The sequence below is a fragment of the Scylla paramamosain genome, chromosome 20 (genome assembly GCF_035594125.1).
Source record: "Scylla paramamosain isolate STU-SP2022 chromosome 20, ASM3559412v1, whole genome shotgun sequence".
Classification (NCBI taxonomy): domain Eukaryota; kingdom Metazoa; phylum Arthropoda; class Malacostraca; order Decapoda; family Portunidae; genus Scylla; species Scylla paramamosain.
The window spans coordinates 20,878,995-20,901,494 of NC_087170.1; the positions used below are offsets into that span (position 1 = coordinate 20,878,995).

The following is a 22,500-nucleotide window of genomic DNA, read 5'->3' on the forward strand; positions in this document are numbered from 1 at the left end:
CTCTCTCTCTCTCTCTCTCTCTGGCGATGTACATACATGGCTGGAAGGCTCATTTACGTTTCATACGTTTGTTTGTTTTTCCTATTGTGAACTATACATGAAAGGGAAGAGGAGGAGGAGGAGGTGCTGGTGGTGGTGGTGGTGGTGGTGGTGGAGAAAGAGGAGAAAAAGAGGCGGGATGTGTGTAGAATGAGAAGAAAGAGTGGATTAGGGAGCGGAGAAGGAGGGAGTCTGAGGAGAGTTATTCAAATGTGTTGACGTGCTAAGAATGGAGGACAGGTTACAGAGAAGGGAGGAGCGAAGGAAAGTTTTTCTTTTTTTCTGCATCTGATCTATGTAATTTTCATGCTGCATACGTACATCCTATATACGAAGTGTCTTCACACCGTCAAGTGAGTTTCGTTTAAAATCATACACTGTGCAAACCCTTCACCGTAACTTGCTTCGTGCTAAAAGAGAACCATTGTTCAGGTTGTCACTTCATCAATGGATCATTTTGTAATTTTGTATCAATTGTAAACATTGATATACATAAATGTCTGTAAATATATGGAAGAATATATACAAAAGCTGAAAGCAATGTTACTGACAGACAAATTATGAATTTTGTTAGTGTAAGACAACAGGATGGTTCAGTGGTGTGGGTTGAGCCGATTCGTTTTAATTGTAAATTAAGACACACACGGAGGAGTCATGTCTTCTATAGCCGTATATGTCTCGTGTGTCACAATCAGACTGGGCGTTTGGCTACTAACCAAAAGAATGGTGGTTCGGAATGTCCGAGGTTGATCGTAATAGTGATTTATGAAGAAAGAATATATATATATATATATATATATATATATATATATATATATATATATATATATATATATATATATATATATATATATATATATATATATATATATAATCTAAACCTATAGTGGATGTAGGGGAGACGGTGACTAAATAGTCAACGTAAGAATGTAGTGAATGTTTTTTGAGTCGTGAGTTAAGCCAGTGATCAGATGACCACCGACCACTAGTTTACGTCTACCATTATTTCAGTATAGTTTCTTTCCTTCTGGACTTGCTTACTGCATGCCGTCTACCCTCTAGCGGTCTCGCTGCACAAGATTTTTTACTTACCTTCACATCTTTCCCGTCCATCTCACGAATGCAAACTTTAACCAGTATCATAATTTTTCCATCCCTTTCATTGGTAATTTCTGGAATTCTCTACCTGTTTCTGTTTGTCCGTCCTGTCACATCATCGCTCGCCGCACCCCTCCTTGCCTTCCTCTCTGTCCAATGGCTTCATCAAATGGAACTCTGCATTTCGTACGTCTTCACCTGGATGCGGATGATAAGTTACCCACCTCAATAACGCCAGTGAATGAAAGATATGTGAAAAAAGGACGTGAATGAAATTTAAAGCCATTGAATCATATTGCTCCTGCTGATTTGGTACAGTGCCTGACGAAGGTAATTTCAGCTCTAAAGGAAAAGTTAGGGCGTCTCCAAGAGCCATATTGAGCGAGAGGCGAATGTGCAACTCGGGGGGATTTGACATTTTCGCGAGTTTGTCCTTTATGGGATAAACTGACTGGCGAAAGAAAAGATAAATGTGGAGAGCGTATACGAAAAAGAAAGAAAACAATCTCTCTCTCTCTCTCTCTCTCTCTCTCTCTCTCTCTCTCTCTCTCTCTCTCTCTCTGGACGAGAAAATAAGATTGCAAAATAAGCTTCCTATATCCAACTAGAGTGTGTGAGCCTCCATCCCATAAGTCCTCTCTTCCTCTTCCCTCACTCTTCTTTCCTTCTCCCATCCTCTTTGCTCTTATCCTTTTCATTCCCACTTATATCTTTCCTCTTCTTTCCTTTCACACTTCCACCCACTCCCTTCTTCCTTCCTCATCCCTCCCTCTCCCTCTCTTCCCTATCTCTTCACTCTCTAAAACTCAAGGGAAAGAAAAAGGTGAGATAAAAATGACAAGGGCAAGTGTGCCGCGTTTTCTGACCCTCCGGAAACAAGAAAACGTGAGACTAACGGGATCACATTCTCTAAGTGAATTAGATTATAGATATTGATTCTCTCTCTCTCTCTCTCTCTCTCTCTCTCTCTCTCTCTCTCTCTCTCTCTCTCTCTCTCTCTCTTCTCCATCCCCTCTCTAGTCTTCTTTTTTTTTTTCCACATCCTCTCCACACTTTTGCTCAAGGATCCCCTGCTATGCACTTTTATATACTCAAACAAAGGCTTCTTTATAAAAAGACACTAAGCTCGGGATGAAAAAAGTAAAATTTTATGGACTGTCGTCAGTTGTAGAAGAGTTTGGAGAGGAGGGAAAGTTATCTAGTTTCTAAGGCATGCTGATGCTCTTCTCTTATACTTGTTTGGGTAACAGTGGGTGAATATTCGACGGTTCACTAGTAAAAGGACGAAGGAACAACGATATTCTCTTCTGAACACAATAGCAGTGTGAGTGTAGAAAATCACGTGTTGGAAATTCGAGGAAGGGTGAGAAATGCCCTTACCATGCATAACACATCCATCATTGACAGAAGTAAGAAAAGAAAAATGCCTGTTTACGAGCATTATGACAAAAATTCAATTCAATCGGGAAGGAAAGTTTCTGATGAGGGAGCAACGAACAGAAACGGCAACATAATCTATTTTTTTCCCCCAAGTCAGGCTATGAATTGCCTCCGGGAACAGAGACATTCAACGAATCCCCGCTATATATGTTGTCTTTGAGCAAATTAGTCCACAACAACCAATTACAACTTTCCTGTCTGTCTTTATCCATAACCAAATTCATGTCAGTCCACTATTGGTCTATCTATTTGTTTATCTATCCACTTATGGATCTGTTAGTCTATCAAACAGTCTATCTATCTGTCTCTGTTCAGCACTAGGGAATTCATAACTTTTTATATTTGTCTCTCGTAAGGGACAGTGTGCAGGGAAACAGTCAGATGGCAACGAGCATCACACTCGCACGACCAAGAACACTTTTTAGTAGCGTGCAAAAATGGAAGGAACAAATAATAAAAGTGGAAAAAAAAGTCAGAGAGAGAGAGAGAGAGAGAGAGAGAGAGAGAGAGAGAGAGAGAGAGAGAGAGAGAGAAGAAGGAATAAGGAAATTGTATCAGAAAGTGCGTGTGTGTGTGTGTGTGTGTGGCGGAGGTGGGAGGAGGAGTGAGTGCGCTCATTAATTCCCTATTCGATTTCCTATCTTTACGTTTTTCTCTCTCTCTCTCTCTCTCTCTCTCTCTCTCTCTCTCTCTCTCTCTCTCTCTCTCTCTCTCTTATCTCTTCCGGGTCATCATCCCATTCTCTGCCATTCATCCCTGCTAAAGCTCCCTCCCGTTGCCTCCAGTTAATCCGACCCTCTCTTTACGTACTCCGCCAGACCCTGCCAGATTGCTGATCCCTTCCTTTCCCATTCCGGCAGTTCCCAATTCACCCTCAGCCGGCAGTGTCTCTTCAGGGGCGGAAAGTCATGATGATTCTAACTAGCTCCTCAAATTTTCCTCAATTTGTCACCGGCATGTTATCAGCGCCGTGGTGTAAGAGGACCAGTTACTAATGAAAGGGAAGACACGGTGGTGAAAAATATAAAAGCAAAAACGTTGAAAATGGAATAAAAATGAAAAAGACCGGACAAGGAGTATGGCGGGGCAGTGAGGAAATACAGAATGGCGCGGATGAATGTGGTGTAAAGGCACTGGACTGAAAAAGGGAAGGAAGGCAGCTGGGAAAAGTGTGCGTAAAATGAAAGGCGAAGGAAAGCAAACAGGGGAAGCAAAAACAGAAACAGCAGGATTACACACACACACACACACATATATATATATATATATATATATATATATATATATATATATATATATATATATATATATATATATATATATATATATATATATATATATATAACCTAATGAGACCCTGAAGGTGTTTGAAAGCATCGCTATAAATGTCGAATGTTAAGTGTTGGTGAGGCGCGTCGTTGGTAGTCAGTCAGTGTTTGGGAAAGCTGTTCACTTGTTAAAGTTTGTTGATTTTTATTTTTTCGTTTCTTTTCACTCATCTCGTTAAGGAATTGAAGCACTCGAGCCACATAAGTGACCAGATGCAGATGATGCAATGCATCTTGAGGAATGACTGAGTGACAGGTCATTCCTACGTAATTCATTGTTTGGACACGTTTTGAGTGCATAATTTACTAACCGGAAAGATCCTCTATACTTCTTAGGAACAAAATATTCGCACGCCGTTGAGTCTGGCAGCGTAACAGTTCAACACTGCTTCGAGTCAGCGCCGCTTGAGCGGAGTCCAAATACATTTTTCGCATTTGTATCAGACGCCTTATGGTACTCCTCTTCCTTGCTTTATATTCTGCACACGACGAAAATTATGTGGGTATTTCCTAAAATAATGTATGGATTTTCATTCCCAAATTGGTTTGCTCCAGACTCGAAGCAGTGACCCTCGAGCACGAGCCGCGTAAGTGATGAAGCGTCAGTGCTCCCTCGGTTCCTGCACACTGACCCTCGCTGTCAGTGTGTTAACGTGCGGGTCCTCCATCCTCTTGATTATTCACCCATATCAGTATTAAATGTAGTGACCGTTTACTCTACAACGCAGTGGTGCAAACTTTTTAGTGAATAGCCAACTAGGAGCTGGAGTTGACTCAGTCACAGGAGAGTCGCGGCATCCCAGCCTGCTTCTCCCCGTGGCGGCCACTGGGCGACATCAGAGGCAAGGTATTGGTAGTGCTTCTGTTTGTTTTCTTGCAGATTTCAATAACGGAATCACTGTATTCTGAATGTGTTGTTTTCATTTTCTATAATGTATGCAAAGACGGACTGAGAATCACACAGGAAGGCTGAGGTAAATTATTACGTAACTATTTTTCCAAAGATGGCGCAGTAAAGTCACGGGTTAACTCAAGCCAGGCGCGTTATTTTTAGTAATGAGTGACATCAGCAGACAAGTGTGTGTGTGTATGTATGTGTGTGTGTGTGTGTGTATGTGTGTGTGTGTGTGTGTATAAAGAGATTTTCACGTGTATGTTGTATTTTGATTTATATAAGTGTATTTTTAATTCTGTTTGCCTCAACTCTCGTTCCATATTTTCCTTTCCTTTCCTTTTCCTTTTTGGTATCAATAAGGATGCCTGCATAACACACACACACACACACACACACACACACACACACACACACACACACACATACACTAACCAAGGTTCATTACTCTTCCCTCCTCCTCTTCCTCTTTTTGCTAGTCGTCGTCCTTCCTTTATTCCTTCTGTATCCTTCCTCTTCTGTTCCTCCTCTTCCTCCTCCTCGTGTCTTCTTTGTGATTGACTGGAGGACAGCCACCTGGTCCCCTCCCTTGTATCCTTCTTCCTCTCCCATCTTCCCTCTTCTTTCTTCTCTTCTTTCCTCTTCTCTCTTCTCTTTTCCTCCGTCTCTCCTCCACTATTGCTGCAGGTTTGTCCACTTCCTTGCCAACCACACAGATGATTTTGAGTGTGCCGGAAAACTTTGATCATCCTTGAGTATCCCTAAGGTAGAAAATACTGAACAAGAACCACTGAAATATTCTGACTGTGTGTGTGTGTGTGTGTGTGTGTGTGTGTGTGTGTGTGTGTGTGTGTGTGTGTGATTTATTGATGTTTTCCTTATAATATTCCAGGTTTATATTACGTATGGTCTTTAAATTTAGTTCAATGTTCCTTTGCTTTCTTCTCCTTCTCCTCCTTTTATTCTATCCTTGTTGTGCTATTTAGGGAAAGGAAAAATTTAAAGGTAGAAAGGGAGGGGAAGTAGGGAGGAAAAGTAATACAAACTGAGCATTATATTTGTTTAAGGAAGACGTGAGAGGACAGTAAAAGTGTGAACATTAGAAGGAAAGGGAGGAGGGGTGGGGTAAGGGAGGCTACAAGAGGAGGAAGAAGAGGAGGGTGAAAAGGAGATAAGCTGTGCAAACATACATAAATTTACTTACTGTGGTTCTTTATAATCTCGATTTCTTTTTCTCCTTCCTTGTCTCATTCCAGATCTACGTATTTTTCTCTTCCTAAACTTCCCTCCTCCTGTGTTTCCATCCTCAAGTCTGACACGAAGCTGATGTAGAAAGGTTCTCTCTCTCTCTCTCTCTCTCTCTCTCTCTCTCTCTCTCTCTCTCTCTCTCTCCCTCCATTCTCCATTTTTCTTTTTTACATTTCCTTATCGTCTGTAAAAGTCTTTTGTGTGGTTTTTCACTTAGTCCTCCTCCTCCTTCTCTTCTCCCTCCTTCCCTCCCTCCCTCCCTCCCTCCCTCCCTCCCTCCCTCCGCTTGGTCCTACATCACTATCACTAGAATCCTAATCATACTATTATTATCACCATGAAAAACTGACATGTACAATTTACTTGAACGTTCTGCATGTGTGTGTTGCATAGAGGTCTTGAATAGAATTAACTGTGTAATTGGGTTTATCTTTAGGAGCGATGAAAGTAAGCCCCGAGGTAATACTATGATTACATTTGGCGTTGGTCAGACTTCATCTAGCCTATGGTGTGCAGTTCTGGTCCCCGAATTACAGAAGGATTTACGTCTGTTAGTAAAGAGAAATATGACTGAAAAGGGACAAGGTAATGGAGATATTTTTCCTCGAGAGATTAAGCTTTTGAATTTACATTATTAGAGAGAAGCGTAGGTTAAGAGGGAATCTGGAAGAAGTATTTAAGTAGCAAGGGTGAGATGAAAGGGAATCCCCCAGGACTGTTAGTCAGGATAGGACTAGAAGCAATGGGTTCAAGCTTAATAAAGTTAGATTAAAGAAAAGAGAGAGAGATAGGAAGGTGTTTGTCCTTGAATACAGTGGTAGACAACTGGAATAGACTCAGTAATTAGGCTGTTAGTGCCAAGCCAATTGGGGACTTTAAAAGAAGATAGGGATAGGTGGATATACTAGGTAGGGATGTTTAATGCAAGGACTGCCGCGTGTAAGGCTGCCTGCTTGTTATGTCCATGATGTTTTTTTAAGAAGGAGCATTATTTACGAGTCAGAAGAGATCACCTGGAGACATGATACGAGTCTTTTTATTTTGATGGAATGTAATGGCAGCGCTCAGTCTTATCCAATTTAAGCGAACATAACGCTTGACAATGCATGCGTGCCAATCAAAAAGACGATATTCACAAAATTATTTAAAGTATCAAATGATGTTTGCGACTAAACAAAAACAAACAAAAAAATTGGTTAGCGATGCATGTAATGTTTAACATGAAAACTTTTAATTTGTTTCATCATTTCTTGCCTCAACACGTAAAATGTTTGGCGGGATGGAATGCTATCAACATTAACTTGATACTGATCACACAAGCACGAAAACATTAATATCTGTGCCTACATATTTCTTTCCTTTGTAATTTAAGACTTTTGCGTTGTATATTGTTTATTACTACAGTTTCTAACCAAATGCGTCTTGCAGAATCTTCCTTTTCTTCCTATCAGATCTCACCAGCCAACTATCAGTTTTTTTTTTCTCTCGTTTGGTTCACCGGAAGCAGAGGAGGGAGAATAGGCGTCTTTCCACTTGCCAAATCTGTTGTTTCCAGCATGCATGGCGTTCTCTCTCTTCCTGCTTGGCGTTCCTGTGTTCCTGTTTTTTTCTACCTTTGTTTAATTTCCTGTTTGGTTTTATTTTCCTTGTCCTAAACTTCTCCCAGTTCTTTACGATCTATTTTTGTTAGTATTTGAAGACATCCACTAAGCTTAACCATTTCAGCCATGATCCATTCCGTATTTTTCTATGTGCCGGCCATCAGAGAGAGAGAGAGAGAGAGAGAGAGAGAGAGAGAGAGAGAGAGAGAGAGAGAGAGAGAGAGAGAGAGAGAGAGAGAGAGAGAGAAACCTTTTATAATTTATGTACGACACACAGGGGATGTACGTAGTTAAAAAAAAAAAAGTTTAAAAATATTAAGAGCAATTCAACTTTCCCTTCCTGCTGCTCCTTTTCCGCTTCCTCTTCTCCCTTCACCTCTTCCTCTTCCGCCTCTTCCTTCTCCTGCAGAGGGAAAAGCAGCTCCACAGGACGGCTCTTCTTCCTCTCTTTCCAACTACCACAGCTCCAACAACCCTCCAGGTCTTGGCGGAAAGCCATGGAACGAGATCGAATGAGGGCGATGGCACACACACACACACACACACACACACACACACACACACACACACACACACACACACACACACACACACACACACAGAAACACAAACATTCTCTCTCTCTCTCTCTCTCTCTCTCTCTCTCTCTCTCTCTCTCTCTCTCTCTCTCTCTCTCTCTCTCTCTCTCTCTCTCATTTCTTTTATCTTGACCTTATCTCTCTTTTTCTTTTCCTCCACTTTTCGTTCTTTGTGTCACATTTTCACTTTGTCCTTGTAAGACTTTGTTAGTTTTCCTGTTTTTTTTTATTCTTTTCATACATTTAAATTTTTCTCTCTTATGTAATTGTGTTTTTCATAAATGCATTGTGTTTTGTTATATGTTTACTTAAACTAAGTGCTTGCCTCTCTCTCTCTCTCTCTCTCTCTCTCTCTCTCTCTCTCTCTCTCTCTCTCTCTCTCTCTCTCTCTCTCTCTCATGTCGCTGCATTTTCTTGTTTCTTTTCCTTCACCGAAACCACCACCACCACCACCACCTCCTCCTCCTCCTCTACCATCATCATCATCGCCACTTCCACCACCATTCGTCTTCTTTCTCTACCCTCTGTCTTTCCTTTGTCCTAATCCCAACTGTCTTCCTTACACTCTTGTTTCTAGCTTGTCTTTGTACACTTCCTCTCCCTCCTCCTGCTCTTCATCTTGCTCTGCGTCTTTCTCGTCACACAAGAGCTTTCCTTTTCTCCAATTTTACTGACAATTTATCTGGTTGACGAAGGGAGAGCTCAATATTCTGACATTAATATCATTATTTCTGTTATCTCTTATTGTCAGTAGTAGTAGTAGTAGTAGTGGTAGTAATAGTATCCTTATTACCATTATTACTATCAGGCGCCAGGTAGTTTAGGGACAAGCACGCTCGTTTCACATCCAAGAGGTCCTGGGTACGACTTCTGCCCTTGATGGAGACAGACTGGTGTGTCCCCCTCCCTGTTGTGTTCTCTATCCATCTGTCCATCTGGCAGTGAATGAGTGAAGCGCGTAGGCTGACGAGTTGTCACCTTGCAACAGGCAGGATTGGAAGGAAAGCAGGAATAGTATAGTGTAAACATCACCTAAAACAATATCTTCCTGTTCTTTGCTTATCCCTTTTTACTGCACTACGGGACAATTCACAACACTATAAGTAATGTATCGAATCTTTATAAACACGTACAAGAAAGTTGATATAATAGATTTAGCAATTTCTAGCCAGTACAGTGTTTGGAGGTGGCTGTGGAACAAAAGAAAAGATGTCCCAGAGTGGTTAGCAATTAAGGCAAGATGTACCAAATACCAGTGAAAGAGTTAAGGTATAAAGTGATGCGCTTTTCAATATCTTTGGCCAGCAAGCTACAATATGCACACGCCAGCCACCTCCCCTCTGCAATACAGAAAACTCTTTCCATTTTTACTTCAGCCATTTTGCATACTTTTATCTTTTTTCCCTTGCTTTTTTATTTCATGTTCTTTTTTTATTGTATTATTGTTTTTGTACTGTCACTTTTCTGTATCTCACTGACGCATTGTTCTGTTCCTGGTCCACACACTCCCTTCCCGTCCACGCGCCGCCCCTCCGCTGCCCTGCCACTTGTTGGGCTTTACACTTGTAATGGTCTGGACGCCGGTGACAAGTGAACATTCGTGCCTTAATAATAATAATAATAATAATAAACGGTTTATTATTTAGGCAGTTGACAAACTGAAAATGTACATAGGGGATGGGGAAAAACTTAACATTAATCCTAACGGTAAGACTAATCTAGGAGGGAAATACTAATGATTGATGGCTCGCACCATGGTGGGAATCGCACTGAGTCTGTACCGGTCCGTGCGCGGCGCCTTCAGGGGCGTTATTTTGTTGTGGTGTCTGGTGGCACGGACAGGGCGAGGCGCGTCGGGCGGCAGCATGTCTCTGAGACGCGGATGATGCAGTAGTCCCTTCCCAAACTTCTCCAGAGCCTCTCGGTGCCTGGTGGATATTCTGGACAGACTCAGGGTGGTCAGGGCTTCCTCATAGGTGGTGTATGCAGGGCCAAGGATGACCCTGCACGCCCTTTTCTGCACACTCTCTTGTGTGTGTGTGTGTGTGTGTGTGTGTCGCCCATGGACTTTTTGTTATTACAGTGTTTTTTTCAAGTTACGGAAAGTATACGTTGGTTTAATCACGTGGCAAATCCTATCCAGATGACATTACGTGCTGGAAAACAATGAATGATCTAAGTACATCAGTAGAACCATATGTGAAAGCTTTTTTATTACGAGTCTTTAAATATGCACATTCATTTGAATAATGCAAAGTGAACAAAATCATAACAACAACAACAGTACTGGCCTTGTATGGTGCTGTGTATTATGATTTACTTCTTTACTTCTTTCTGTTTTATACTATTTTATTTTAGTGTACTTGTTTTATACCATTTAATTTTAGTTTACTTATAATAATAATGTGTGACTAGAATCTACTGCCCCATAACTATAAATGAAAAAGATCAGAAGTAGCTTGATTTGTCTTTAAGATTCCACTACAGAGTCAGGATTGTGTACTCACCGATTCTTATAACTGGTGGCAGCGCTGTGGCTCCAGGTAGCAGTAGGAAAAACAGTTGTGCAGCTAAAGCGAGCAGGAGAGCTGACCACATGAGCGTGCGAGGTCCAGAAAAGAGACCCTCCATGCTTCCAGGTAACTCTCGAGGCTTCCCAGGTTACGTCAGGTTACAGTAGAGCAAGAGTATATAGGATGCTCCAGGGAACCCTCCTTTTTCTTTGTTGCAGGAAGGTGGATGAGGTTATATTCTCCATAAACAGTAAAAAGATAGAGGATATATTTATTATCTCATTTTTATTTGTATTACCAGCGTCCCAATTGTTGCGTCGGATGTAGGTCGAAATTCACTGGTTAACAAGAAGGTCCTGGAGGAAGTTTGCAATCAGGGAGATGAGCACTTCAAAAAAGGAATTTAATGCGTCAAACTTCATCTAATTCATATCAGCCTTCTTTCTTGATTGTTTTACACCCACAGTCATTATAATTTTTCATTTATCCTGAGAGAGAGAGAGAGAGAGAGAGAGAGAGAGAGAGAGAGAGAGAGAGAGAGAGAGAGAGAGAGAGAGAGAGAGAGAGTCAGTCTGTCGTCACACACAACGGTACTATCACTATATATCATAGAATTACTCTTGTGTCCACATAACGGGGACGAGGCAGGAGCTAATCACATGAACAAAACCCAACTAAGAAGTTTATTTTCACCGTAATTCTATTGACGCACGTTGCTGACTAAATTTTCCCTCTATATTTTCCTCATGAATTTTCCTCGGCCAGCTGTATTTCTGAGGTATGCCACTATTTTCCCCTAACCGTACGTCTTTAAAGTCAATCTGGGTTATTTTTGTCTGCTAGCAAGTCCGCAGTTCATATCTATTCGTTCATTCATACGTTTCTGTGGTTTTATCTATTTAATTTCAAGTTTTACACTATTTTCTTCACTTTACGTTCTTGAAATAGTGAAATAATGCTGTAGTAGATTGAAATAGTGAAATAATGCTGTAGTAGAGAGAGAGAGAGAGAGAGAGAGAGAGAGAGAGAGAGAGAGAGAGAGAGAGCGCATCACCACTCCTCTTTCTCCTGCTCCTCCTCCTCCTCTTTTCCCCTCCCTTCTCTGCCCTGGGAATTAACGTCAGACTCCGCGGAATTTCACGTTTTCATTCATGCCAGGTGTTCCGAGTCCCACCGAAGCTTTAAAGGACGATGACGCTCCCAGACACTTTACTTCTTTAGTTTCTGTTTGTCTATTCCGCGTCCGGGGGGTTTGTGTTTTCCTGGCTGGAGCACCTTGAGCTATCGCCACCATTAAGGGAGTTTTCACATTGTCCAGTGTCGCGAGGTGAAAAAAAAATAAAAAGGAATCGAACACTTGTTGATTCTCTCTCTCTCTCTCTCTCTCTCTCTCTCTCTCTCTCTCTCTCTCAATTTGCGTGTGGCTAGAGCCAGTGTGAGTGAGGTGCCTGTCCATTTGTCGGTGTGAATCTCTATATTTGTGTCTGTTTTTTAATGTTTTTCTGTCTTTGGGTGTCTTTTAGTCTGTGTCTCCCTGTCTGTCTTTCTAGGTGTTTTTCTGTTTCTGCATGTCAATTTGGCGCTCACCCCCACACACACACACACACACTCTCTCTCTCTCTCTCTCTCTCTCTCTCTCTCTCTCTCTCTCTCTCTCTCTCTCTCTCTCTCTCTCTCTCTTTCTCTCTTTCTCTCTCTCAAAAGATATATGGTCGTTAAATATAAAATCAGTCTTTAGCTAGTTTAGTTAAAATCTCCCACGTTATTTAAATATACACACACTTGCGTCACATCACTTCACTTGCGTCACATCAAAACATCTTCAAATACGATGCTGCATTACTCACTCACACACAAAATTTAGTTTCAGTCGAAGTTTCCGCGTATCTGTGTTCCCGCTTACATTTTCCCAACACGGTACTCTTTTCTGGAGTAGCGATTTGACTGTGGAAATTAAAGTAGTTTGTGCAGAGGGAAGAAAGGGAGGCACGGCACTAGAACCCGCTGGAGGAGACGCTACGCAACCTCCCCATACGACTGCCGCCAGACTACTGAGGCTGAGCATGCTTCTCTCTCCTCACCCGCTAGTGCTGCTCGCCCGCCTCGCTCCTGGTCTCCACGCCTACGTCCCATTCTCTCATCCCCTCCGGCGGCTAAGTGCGTCCTCCATTTCTCTTATATATTTTCCTCGCCAGTAATTAATCCCTTTCTCCGTGCTGTTAATTAGGATTGGGTATTATTATTAGGAAGTATTTGTAGAGATAATGAACTAAAGGTCTCCGTATATTGATTTAGCGAAGAAGCATGAAAAGTCTACAGTGAGAAACGCCAGATTTTGTTAGTCTTAGTCTGTCTCTCTCTCTCTCTCTCTCTCTCTCTCTCTCTCTCTCTCTCTCTCTCTCTCTCTCTCTCTCTCTCTCTCTCTCATTTGCATAATTGTGGACTTCACGTATATAATCTTTTCTCATTTTCTTTATTGCTCTCTCCGGTCATGCCTTATTATACACATCCTTTTCGTTTACATTATCTGTGGTTTTTCACTGCCCACTTTCTCGTCTTTTGCTGTGTCAGGTGTATTTCTCCATTCTAACCGACCCGCACTTATAATACTTCCTCTCTCTCTCTCTCTCTCTCTCTCTCTCTCTCTCTCTCCCCTCGGTATGTGAATATGTATGTATTTTGTACCTTTATTTCAGTCTTATACTTTTTTTTATTGCCTGAACCTAAATTAAAAAAAAGTTTCTCCGAAAAACCCGAGGCGTTCCTCGCTTTCGTCAGGCTTTCTCTCTTTACTGTGTTATTCTTTCCTTCCTCGAGGTATGTTATTGACGGAGCCTACCTCGTCTTTCCACCCCTCCACCTCACTGCTGCGCCTCAAGGGTCATGAGAGAGAGAGAGAGAGAGAGAGAGAGAGAGAGAGAGAGAGAGAGAGAGAGAGAGAGAGAGAGAGAGAGAGAGAGAGAGAGAGAGAGAGAGAGAGAGAGAGAGAGAGAGAGAGAGAGAGAGAGAGAGAGAGAGAGAGAGAGAGAGAGAGAGAGAGAGAGAGAGAGAGAGAGAGAGAGAGAGAGAGAGAGAGAGAGAGAGAGAGAGAGAGAGAGAGAGAGAGAGAGAGAGAGAGAGAGAGAGAGAGAGAGAGAGAGAGAGAGAGAGAGAGAGAGAGACGGGGAGGGGGGGAGAAATGGAGAGCTCTGATACTCGTATATGTATAATTAACTCATTCGTTAGTGGACATGTAAGAGCACACAATAGTGTGTCCAGCTGCACGCACGCGCGCGCACACACACACACACACACACACACACACACACACACACACACACACACACACGCACTGTTAATGAAAATAATAATAATAATAATAATAATAATAATAATGATAAATATTATTACTGACATTATCTGTGCCACTGGTGCTACTACTTTTGTACTACTACGTGCTGCTGCTGCTGCTGCTGGTGTTTCTGCTGTTTCTGCAAATGGCGCTAGTATTGTCACTCGTATTCCTATTCTATCAATATGGTAATTACCAGTATGCTAATAACGTTTCGCCAAATAGATGGTGATAGAACGTAATAAGTAGTGATTGAGGGTGAAGATTAGTGGTGGGGATGAGGGCTGGCGGTGAGAGGCTGCCGGGGAGTCGTCATTGTGATGTCTTGTCTGCGGCGGTGCTGCAGTGTGCGAGTTGGTCCTTCACCCTCGTGCACAAACACCAGTGTGCAGTGCGGCGCCCCTCCTCACTCTTATGCTGTCCGCTTGACTATTCTGAGTTTATTATTCTTCACTGCAATTTTTTAAATGATAAACTTTGAAACTCTCTGCTTGATTTTGGCTTTCTGACTTCTTACTTCCACTCAACAGAGGACTATCAACACCTCTAATAATTAATTACTCCCCATAATTATCTTCTTTGGGAAAAATATATTTAGTGAGTTTTTTCTAATGTTTGCGACCTGGACCATATTTCTTGACGAATAAATAGAAAATCAAGACCACTGCGGTATGCACAGACTCGTATTTGTGCGCGAGTATCATGTGTGATGGCGGCGCCGCTGTCAGCCAGTAATACTACTGTTGACACCTTCCAGTGGTCGTCGTCTTTCACAGCTCAGCGTACCTCATTAACGTTTTTTCCTTCATTTTTCACATTAAGAACATATCTTGAGGTCTGTAAGGCAGTCACTCGCAGACAAGCGCCACACCTACTCGCATTTCTTTATAATTTTTTTTTATACATTTTAGTTATTTCCTTTCCAACGCCAATATGAAAATCAATAACACGACTTCAGCAACTCAATCTTCTCTCTACCTAATTTCGTACTTTTCTCATAGTGTGTGTGTGTTTGGGTGGGTGGGTGGGTGTGGGTAAGAGAGAGAGAGAGAGAGAGAGAGAGAGAGAGAGAGAGAGAGAGAGAGAGAGAGAGAGAGAGAGAGACTTGTCTAAAATATGTAGGCGTAATTTGGTTGGCGCAGTTATAATGTTTGCAGACATATTTTCATTAGAGCAGAAAAGTGAGATATTTATGGAAAATTTGTCATCACAGACTTTGGGAATTGCTAAAAATCCACTGGGGAAAAAAAAAAAGTGGAATCAGAACTGGAATATTATGAAAATGCAGCTTACGGTTGTGAAACATTTTATCATTAGTTTATGTTGATCACCAGATTTATATATTGTGATTCAGCACTGGGAGTATTGCTCGTTGGGGAAGGAGAGCTTTGTTGGCAATTTCGAGCTGTGCATCATCCCATTTGGAATTACACCCTGAATCTGTAAAATTTAAAACATAATCTCTCTTTTTAACATTTTTTATACGTTGACTTAGGTTTACGATGCTATTTAACTGAAACATAAATCGACACACACACACACACACACACACACACACACACACACATACCTAGCATCCCATTCCCTCATACTCTTTACCTGTGCACCCCGTTATTTACCTGGCAATAAAGAGCTTCAGGCGCCTCATCTGCCGGGCTGGAAAAACGGTAGGTGAGCTCATTAATATAACGTAAGAGGTCATAGAGCGCGGTGTGTTTGCCGGAGTGGTCGTCTCTGCTGTTATGGTTCCGTGATGATCACCTCCCATGTTTAGGTTCCATTCTGTAAAGCTTGTTGACACTGCCGCCTCTCGATGCTCGATCTGCCTCCTTGTGAAATTAACGGTGTGCAGTGCTTGTTGCTGTTTCATGGCTGGCTGACTCTCTCTCTCTCTCTCTCTCTCTCTCTCTCTCTCTCTCTCTCTCTCTCTCTCTCTCTCTCAAGAACAATAAGATCGTAACGTAAGCAAATCAGGAGACTGCAAAAATGTTAGTTGATCTATATAAGGCAGCTTCTAAGTATATCTCTCTCTCTCTCTCTCTCTCTCTCTCTCTCTCTCTCTCTCTCTCTCTCTCCATATTTCCCTTCCCTTTTCCTCGGTAATTCCTCTCACTCCATTGGTTTTATACGTCCAAACACTCCCTCTCTCAACCTGCATCCCTTCCCTTCCCTTTTCCTTTTTATCTCTTTTTTCTGGACTTGCCTTCCTCCCCTCTCTTTTTCCTCCTAGGCATGCACCACGTGACCTCCTTTCTCATCATGTACCCCGCGAAGGAAGAAGAGATGAAGGAGGATGAGGAGAAAGAGGAGAAAAGGTGGTGGGAGGGAGAAGAAAAGAAGGAAAGAAAGGGTAGGAGGGAAACTTTGGCGATACTTCACTCTTTATGTGCGACCAAGTTTGTCTGTTTGTCGTTGTGAGGGAGAAGGAGGAGGAGGAGGAGGAGGAGGAGGAGGAGGAGGAGGAGGAGGAGAAGCAGGAGTAGGAGCAGGGGAGAGGGAAGACTATGATTAAACTTTTTTTCTTCCTCTGGTCTTCAGAAATGTTTAGAGATGAATGGAAAGTCTTAAAATGTTACGTATTTGCTGAAGAATTTGTCTTTTAATGCTCGTATTGTGTGTGTGTGTGTGTGTGTGTGTGTGTGTGTGTCTTGGCGGGGTTAATTCTTTCTCCAGACGGACGAACATTACGAAAAAGCGTCGCTCTTCCTCTTTATTCTTGCAGGAAAATTTTTTTGGGGGATGGGAGAGAGAGAGAGAGAGAGGGAGAGGGAGAGGGAGAGAATGTGTGTGTTTAAGGTACCTTTCTTCCCTCATTATGCCCTCTTGTCGCTCCCTGTTGGTCTAATAAAATGCTGAAAAGGAGAGGGAACAAGATGAGGTTAATGACAGGAAGGCAGCGTTGGAGTAGTTTGTGTCGCCTTGGCAGTACGAGGTGAGGGAAGGAAGCATTTTAATTTCTCTTATATGTACACACAAGCTGTAGGTGAGATCTGATCATTGCTAAATATAACGTTAATATTATTTCAAGATTTTTAGTTCTAATGCTTCTGATACAATATGCTTCGTTTCTGGCCTCTTTGTATTGTTGTGTCTGATGGAGCTCACTGTAATTTCTTAATCTTTTTTGCCCTTCTATCTTACAGGATTCCATGAACAGTGTCCTTAAATAATATGACTAATTCTTTATTTTTCGCTTTTTATCAGATATTCCTTTCTTTGTACCTTAATCTCGTGTTCGTTCTTAACTTTTCTCGTTTACTTCCTAAGTATCCAAACGCTTAATCTCTCTATATACTTTTTTTTCCATGCGTTTATAGTGTTTTAATCAACCAGTCATCCATTTACGGCCACTCTTCCTCGACTGCATCGCTCTTTATGGAACAGTTCGTTTCTAACCTATATATAATTTATCAGTGAAATATTCGTGGAACTCATCAGCGTTAATCTCCCGCAATCCCACATTTCACTCCCTCCATAACCCATACCTGCTCTGCTTTCACCTCACCCATTATAGCTTCGCCTGGCTCCCTCACCACGCCCTCACACCACCTCACTTCCCTTTCCCAGACCATGTAACTTCCCTTCCCCGCTCCGCTTTACTTCCCTTCCTCAGGCCTCATCTCACTCCCTCTCCTCAGACCTCATCTCACTCCTTCCATTCATTGTTAAATCCTTGGAGGTTCCTTAGTCCTTCAGAATATGCCCTTCTAAAGTCAAGTATCCAAGTATTGTTGATGCTTCTCGAATCTTCCCATATTTTTCAATGATCATTACTACCGGTCACCTAATTAACTCCTAATTAACTCCTCAATGAGTGCATGTAATATATGACAGGACGGTGAGCGGAGCGAGAGAGGCCGTGACTTAGTTTGACTGTACCTGCATGTGCATCGAACCTTACCGTCCATAACAATCTCTCGCCAGCACTGGTCTCCTCCACCTGCCTTGCGAGTGACGCCCGTGTCTCTGTAATCTCATTGCTTACACCCACCTTTCTTTCCCAGGCTGATGTGGCGCGTGGCGTGGTGGGAGAGGAAATTACGGGGGAGACTGTTGTGGCGGCAGTCTCAAGCTCAGGTGTCTGGTGAAAGTCACGGCGCTGTTGTTTACTTCTGCATCTTTCTGTACGTATGCTCTGTGTATTTTAATTTCTTTTGTATTTTTTTTTCGCCGGAGCTTTTATATACTTAGTTTTGTTGTTCTTTTTGCATTTTTGCCAAAATCAAAGGCACGGGCAAATGACGCTGTACAGAGGAGGGAGGCAAGCAGCAGGGGATGAAGGCAACTGAAGCACAACCTCACTCACTCGTGACAGTTCTCTCTCTCTCTCTCTCTCTCTCTCTCTCTCTCTCTCTCTCTCTCTCTCTCTCTCTCTCAGTGTTACCATATGTGGACTCCCTATATTTCAAGCAAACAAAGCAAGAAAATTACCTCTAATTCCAGCGCCATGGAGCCGAGTTTACCTCAACGTGGTGATCGTGCTTACACCTTTAGTGCATTGTTGCCAGCAGCGGCCACTCCAGTGATCACTAACTAGGACACTCCACATGCTGTATCCCATTTGATTATCGCTGAAGAAAAGTCTACCAGGTTTATGAAATGCTGATATTAATTTTGAGTTTATAAGTATCGAGTATCATAAGTTTACGGTCGGAGTTCTACCAACACGCAGCTGGCAGTGTAGTGTTAGTGGCCATCGGCTTCGCTATAACTAGTAAGTTTTTTCCGTTAAATCAATCGGCTATTGCATTTCTGTGGCATTAATTAGAAAGGCTAATACAGCTAATACAGTGACAGTAGTGAGGGTAATTAGGCGGAAGAAAGGGAAGTAAAGGAGGAAGGGAAGGAGAAAGTGAGAAAAGAAAAAAAAACGAAGAGAAAGACGACGGGGAAGAGATGGAGAAAAAGGACTGCAGCAGGAAAGGAGAAGGACGTAGAGAGAGAGAGAGAGAGAGAGAGAGAGAGAGAGAGAGAGAGAGAGAGAGAGAGAGAGAGGGTGTTGGGTCAGTCTTGAAATATTCATGGCTGTTTGTTGCTATTCTGACCTCACATGACCTTCAGTTTCGGTCAGAGGTCAGCTTGGGAGTCAGGACACAGGTGGGTTTATATATAGTCACTGAGCGTGTGAAGTGTGACGAAGAAAGTGAAGAGGGAGTTGGGAGGGGAAGAATTTCAAGGAGTGAATGACGTTGTGTAATAGAGTGATAATTAATTCTCTCTCTCTCTCTCTCTCTCTCTCTCTCTCTCTCTCTCTCTCTCTCTCTCTCTCTCCAGGAAAAAATCAATCTATTCTTTTCTTCCTCCCTGCCATTTAAGTTTCCATCTTTATGCTCTAATTCTGATATTGTCTTCTCTTCCCTTTCTGCCTGTTTTATTGTGTGTGTGTGTGTGTGTGTGTGTGTGTGTGTTTGCTCGATAATCCGCTTACAGTATTTTCTCCCCCTTTTCCATCTCCTTTAATCTCATTTTTTTTTGCTTTTCCTATGTTTCAGTCTTTAAGATCCTCCTACGTGATTCTTTTCACATTCCTCTTTCCTCTTTATATCCCAATTTCCTTTCTGCTTCGTTCCAGCGCTCGCCATTAAGGCCTCTATTAAATTCATGACTGCACTGAAGAGTCAAGCTTTGGAACTCTCGCTCTCTCTCCTGTCCAATTAGAGACAGCAAACTTAATCTTCTCCTCTCATTCTTCTTCTCCTCCCACCACCACCGCCACCACTACCACCACCAGCATATCCTCCTAAGCCTCCTGTCTCCATGTGCTTTTCTTTATCATGCATTGCCTAACCTTAATTTAAACTCTCTAAGATACATTTATTTGTTAATGTCTACCAGCCTCTCAGCTCTAATCGAGGTTTGGGGAACTCAGTTGTTCCGAGTCGTCGTCATCGTAATCCATTTAAGTCCTCATTGTGTTCTCAGGCTTGTCTAAATCGCTGGCAAGGACACGAGGTGACTTTGTACCTTTGGCTGACATTGGCCTCCCTTCAGGCGATGTCAGCTGTTTATGATACCAGGGAACGACAGGAGAGCTCAGTGACAGGGGCAGGGCAGCGTACCTTACATACTCATCCTCTCACTCTTCCTCTGTCAGAGAGAGAGAGAGAGAGAGAGAGAGAGAGAGAGAGAGAGAGAGAGAGAGAGAGAGAGAGAGAGAGAGATCCATTCGCATCATCATTCAGAACACCGAAAAACAAATTAACATACATAAAGATAGACTGACAAACATAACAAGGTATTCAGACATTTTGATTGACGCAAGTAAGTAAACAGACAAATATAAATAAGTAAACAGATAGATAAAAAAAATTCAGTCATCAGAAGCACAGATGAATAGACAAGACTAAACAATAAAGACAGACAGACAGACTGACTGACAGAGAGGTAGAATGGCAAACAGACAGACAAACAAACAGAAAGGCTCCTCACCTCCACGGACAGGTCACACTGAGGCTCCCTATGTAAGCTCACCTTTGTATGTTCCGCACACCTAATTAAAATTCTAATCCCATCTCCCCTCGCCTGTCTTCACCCACACACTTGCTGATTAACATACAGACGGACATAAAAACATACATACATACATACATACACGCGCATATAAAAAAAAGAAAAACAGGTAAATACACGCACGCATACACTTATTTTCTTTTGTGTAATCTACTTGCATTAAATTATTTCGACTGAGGAAATGAAAATGTACAAAAGAAAAGGTCACACACTACGCCACTTTCAAAAAGGAACTAAATTAAACCAACCAACAAAAATGGCCAATTTGATTTTTGAGTTTTCTTAATCGTCCTTTTTTTTTAATCAGCTTAAGTCGTAGAAAGATAGTTCAAAGTGGTGAGAGAGAGTTCAAAGTGGTGAGAGAGAGAGAGAGAGAGAGAGAGAGAGAGAGAGAGAGAGAGAGAGAGAGAGAGAGAGAGAGAGAGAGAGAGAGAGAGAGAGAGAGAGAGAGAGAGAGAGAGAGAGAGAGAGAGAGAGAGAGAGAGAGAGAGAGAGAGAGAGAGAGAGAGAGAGAGAGAGAGAGAGAGAGAGAGAGAGAGAGAGAGAGAGAGAGAGAGAGAGAGAGAGAGAGAGAGAGAGAGAGAGAGAGAGAGAGAGAGAGAGAGAGAGAGAGAGAGAGAGAGAGAGAGAGAGAGAGAGAGAGAGAGAGAGAGAGAGAGAGAGAGAGAGAGAGAGAGAGAGAGAGAGAGAGAGAGAGAGTTCAAAGTGGAGAGAGAGAGAGAGAGAGAGAGAGAGTTCAAAGTGGTGAGAGAGAGAGAGAGAGAGAGAGAGAGAGAGAGAGAGAGAGAGAGAGAGTGTGTGAGTTTGGGTAGGGGGTAGGAGCTAAGAAAAAAAAATTAATCGCTCGAACTTCTAATAGGCAAACACTCAAACACTGCCCAATTCTATCTTATGACCATGTTTGCGTTTCCTGGGCCTGGAATGGACGTAGCTCACTTGTGAAGGGTGGGTCGTATTTCATCACCGAAAATGATGTCTGTTTAGCTGTTCTGTGCCTCTTTGGACATGGTGACGGAATTGTTTGCTCATACAACAATACCTTATCTACGTAGCACTGAAGGTGTGTGTGTGTGTGTGTGTGTGTGTGTGTGTGTGTGTGTGTGTGTGTGTGTGTAGGTGAGTGGGTGTGTGTATGCGTGCACGTGTTTGGAAGTGATTAACGTTACAAGCCCTATATATGATTGTGTCATATGAGAGAGAGAGAGAGAGAGAGAGAGAGAGAGAGAGAGAGAGAGAGAGAGTAGCGTTACAAGCCCTATATATGATTGTGTCATGAGAGAGAGAGAGAGAGAGAGAGAGAGAGAGAGAGAGAGAGAGAGAGAGAGAGAGAGAGAGAGAGAGAGAGAGAGAGAGAGAGAGAGAGAGAGAGAGAGAGAGAGAGAGAGAGAGAGAGAGAGAGAGAGAGAGAGAGAGAGAGAGAGAGAGAGAGAGAGAGAGAGAGAGAGAGAGAGAGAGAGAGAGAGAGAGAGAGAGAGAGAGAGAGAGAGAGAGAGAGAGAGAGAGAGAGAGAATATTTATTAAACATAAAACTCTGATAAATGATCTGAATACATATTACCAATGTAAATCGTGTCAAGGCATTAACAGGAATATTTTTGGTATAAATATTCATGTGTTCAATGATGTCCCCCACACTAGGATCCCACCATTCATGGATTTTTGCTCTCAGGGTGTCATCCGGATCGACTTCATTTAGACGATATTTCTGTTTTGGAATATTGCGGCGCCAAAATGTCACTCCAGTGTGTCACAATGAGAGAGACTCCCTTCTGACCTGCATTTATTACCATTAGCATAAGATTTGTTTCGTTGACTGAGTGTCAGTTTCCTTATGTCAATCAGCTGATTCTCTTCTCAGCAACTGGTTACTATTCAGAGTTCCTGCCTTGTGATTAGTCAGAACACGTATTTAAAGTAAAAAT

General features: G+C 42.3%; 2 protein-coding genes across 22 annotated transcripts in view; one reads left to right on the top strand and one right to left on the bottom strand.

Annotated features, from left to right (window-relative positions):
* LOC135110605 (glutamate receptor ionotropic, kainate 2-like) overlaps positions 1-12,902 on the bottom strand; it is a 76,208-nt gene extending 63,306 nt beyond the window's left edge. For 5 of the 16 annotated variants that reach the window (XM_064023101.1, XM_064023109.1, XM_064023111.1 and 2 more), the window contains exons 1-2: positions 12,589-12,901; positions 10,732-11,225 (exon numbers count right to left, since the gene is read on the bottom strand). In XM_064023101.1, the coding sequence (XP_063879171.1) occupies positions 10,732-10,855 (124 nt within the window). In that variant the 5' untranslated portion in view covers positions 10,856-11,225; positions 12,589-12,901. Of the gene's footprint in view, positions 1-10,731; positions 11,226-12,584 lie in introns of all 16 variants that reach the window. The other 11 variants (XM_064023112.1, XM_064023107.1, XM_064023096.1 and 8 more) reach the window with 8 other exon arrangements.
* LOC135110613 (uncharacterized) overlaps positions 3,962-22,500 on the top strand; it is a 169,109-nt gene continuing 150,570 nt past the window's right edge. Inside the window, exons 1-2 of one of the 6 annotated variants that reach the window (XM_064023134.1) lie at positions 3,962-4,752; positions 18,073-18,152. The gene's annotated coding sequence lies outside the window, so the exon portion shown is untranslated. The remainder of the gene's footprint in view (positions 4,753-18,072; positions 18,153-22,500) is intronic. The other 5 variants (XM_064023132.1, XM_064023131.1, XR_010273333.1 and 2 more) reach the window with 5 other exon arrangements.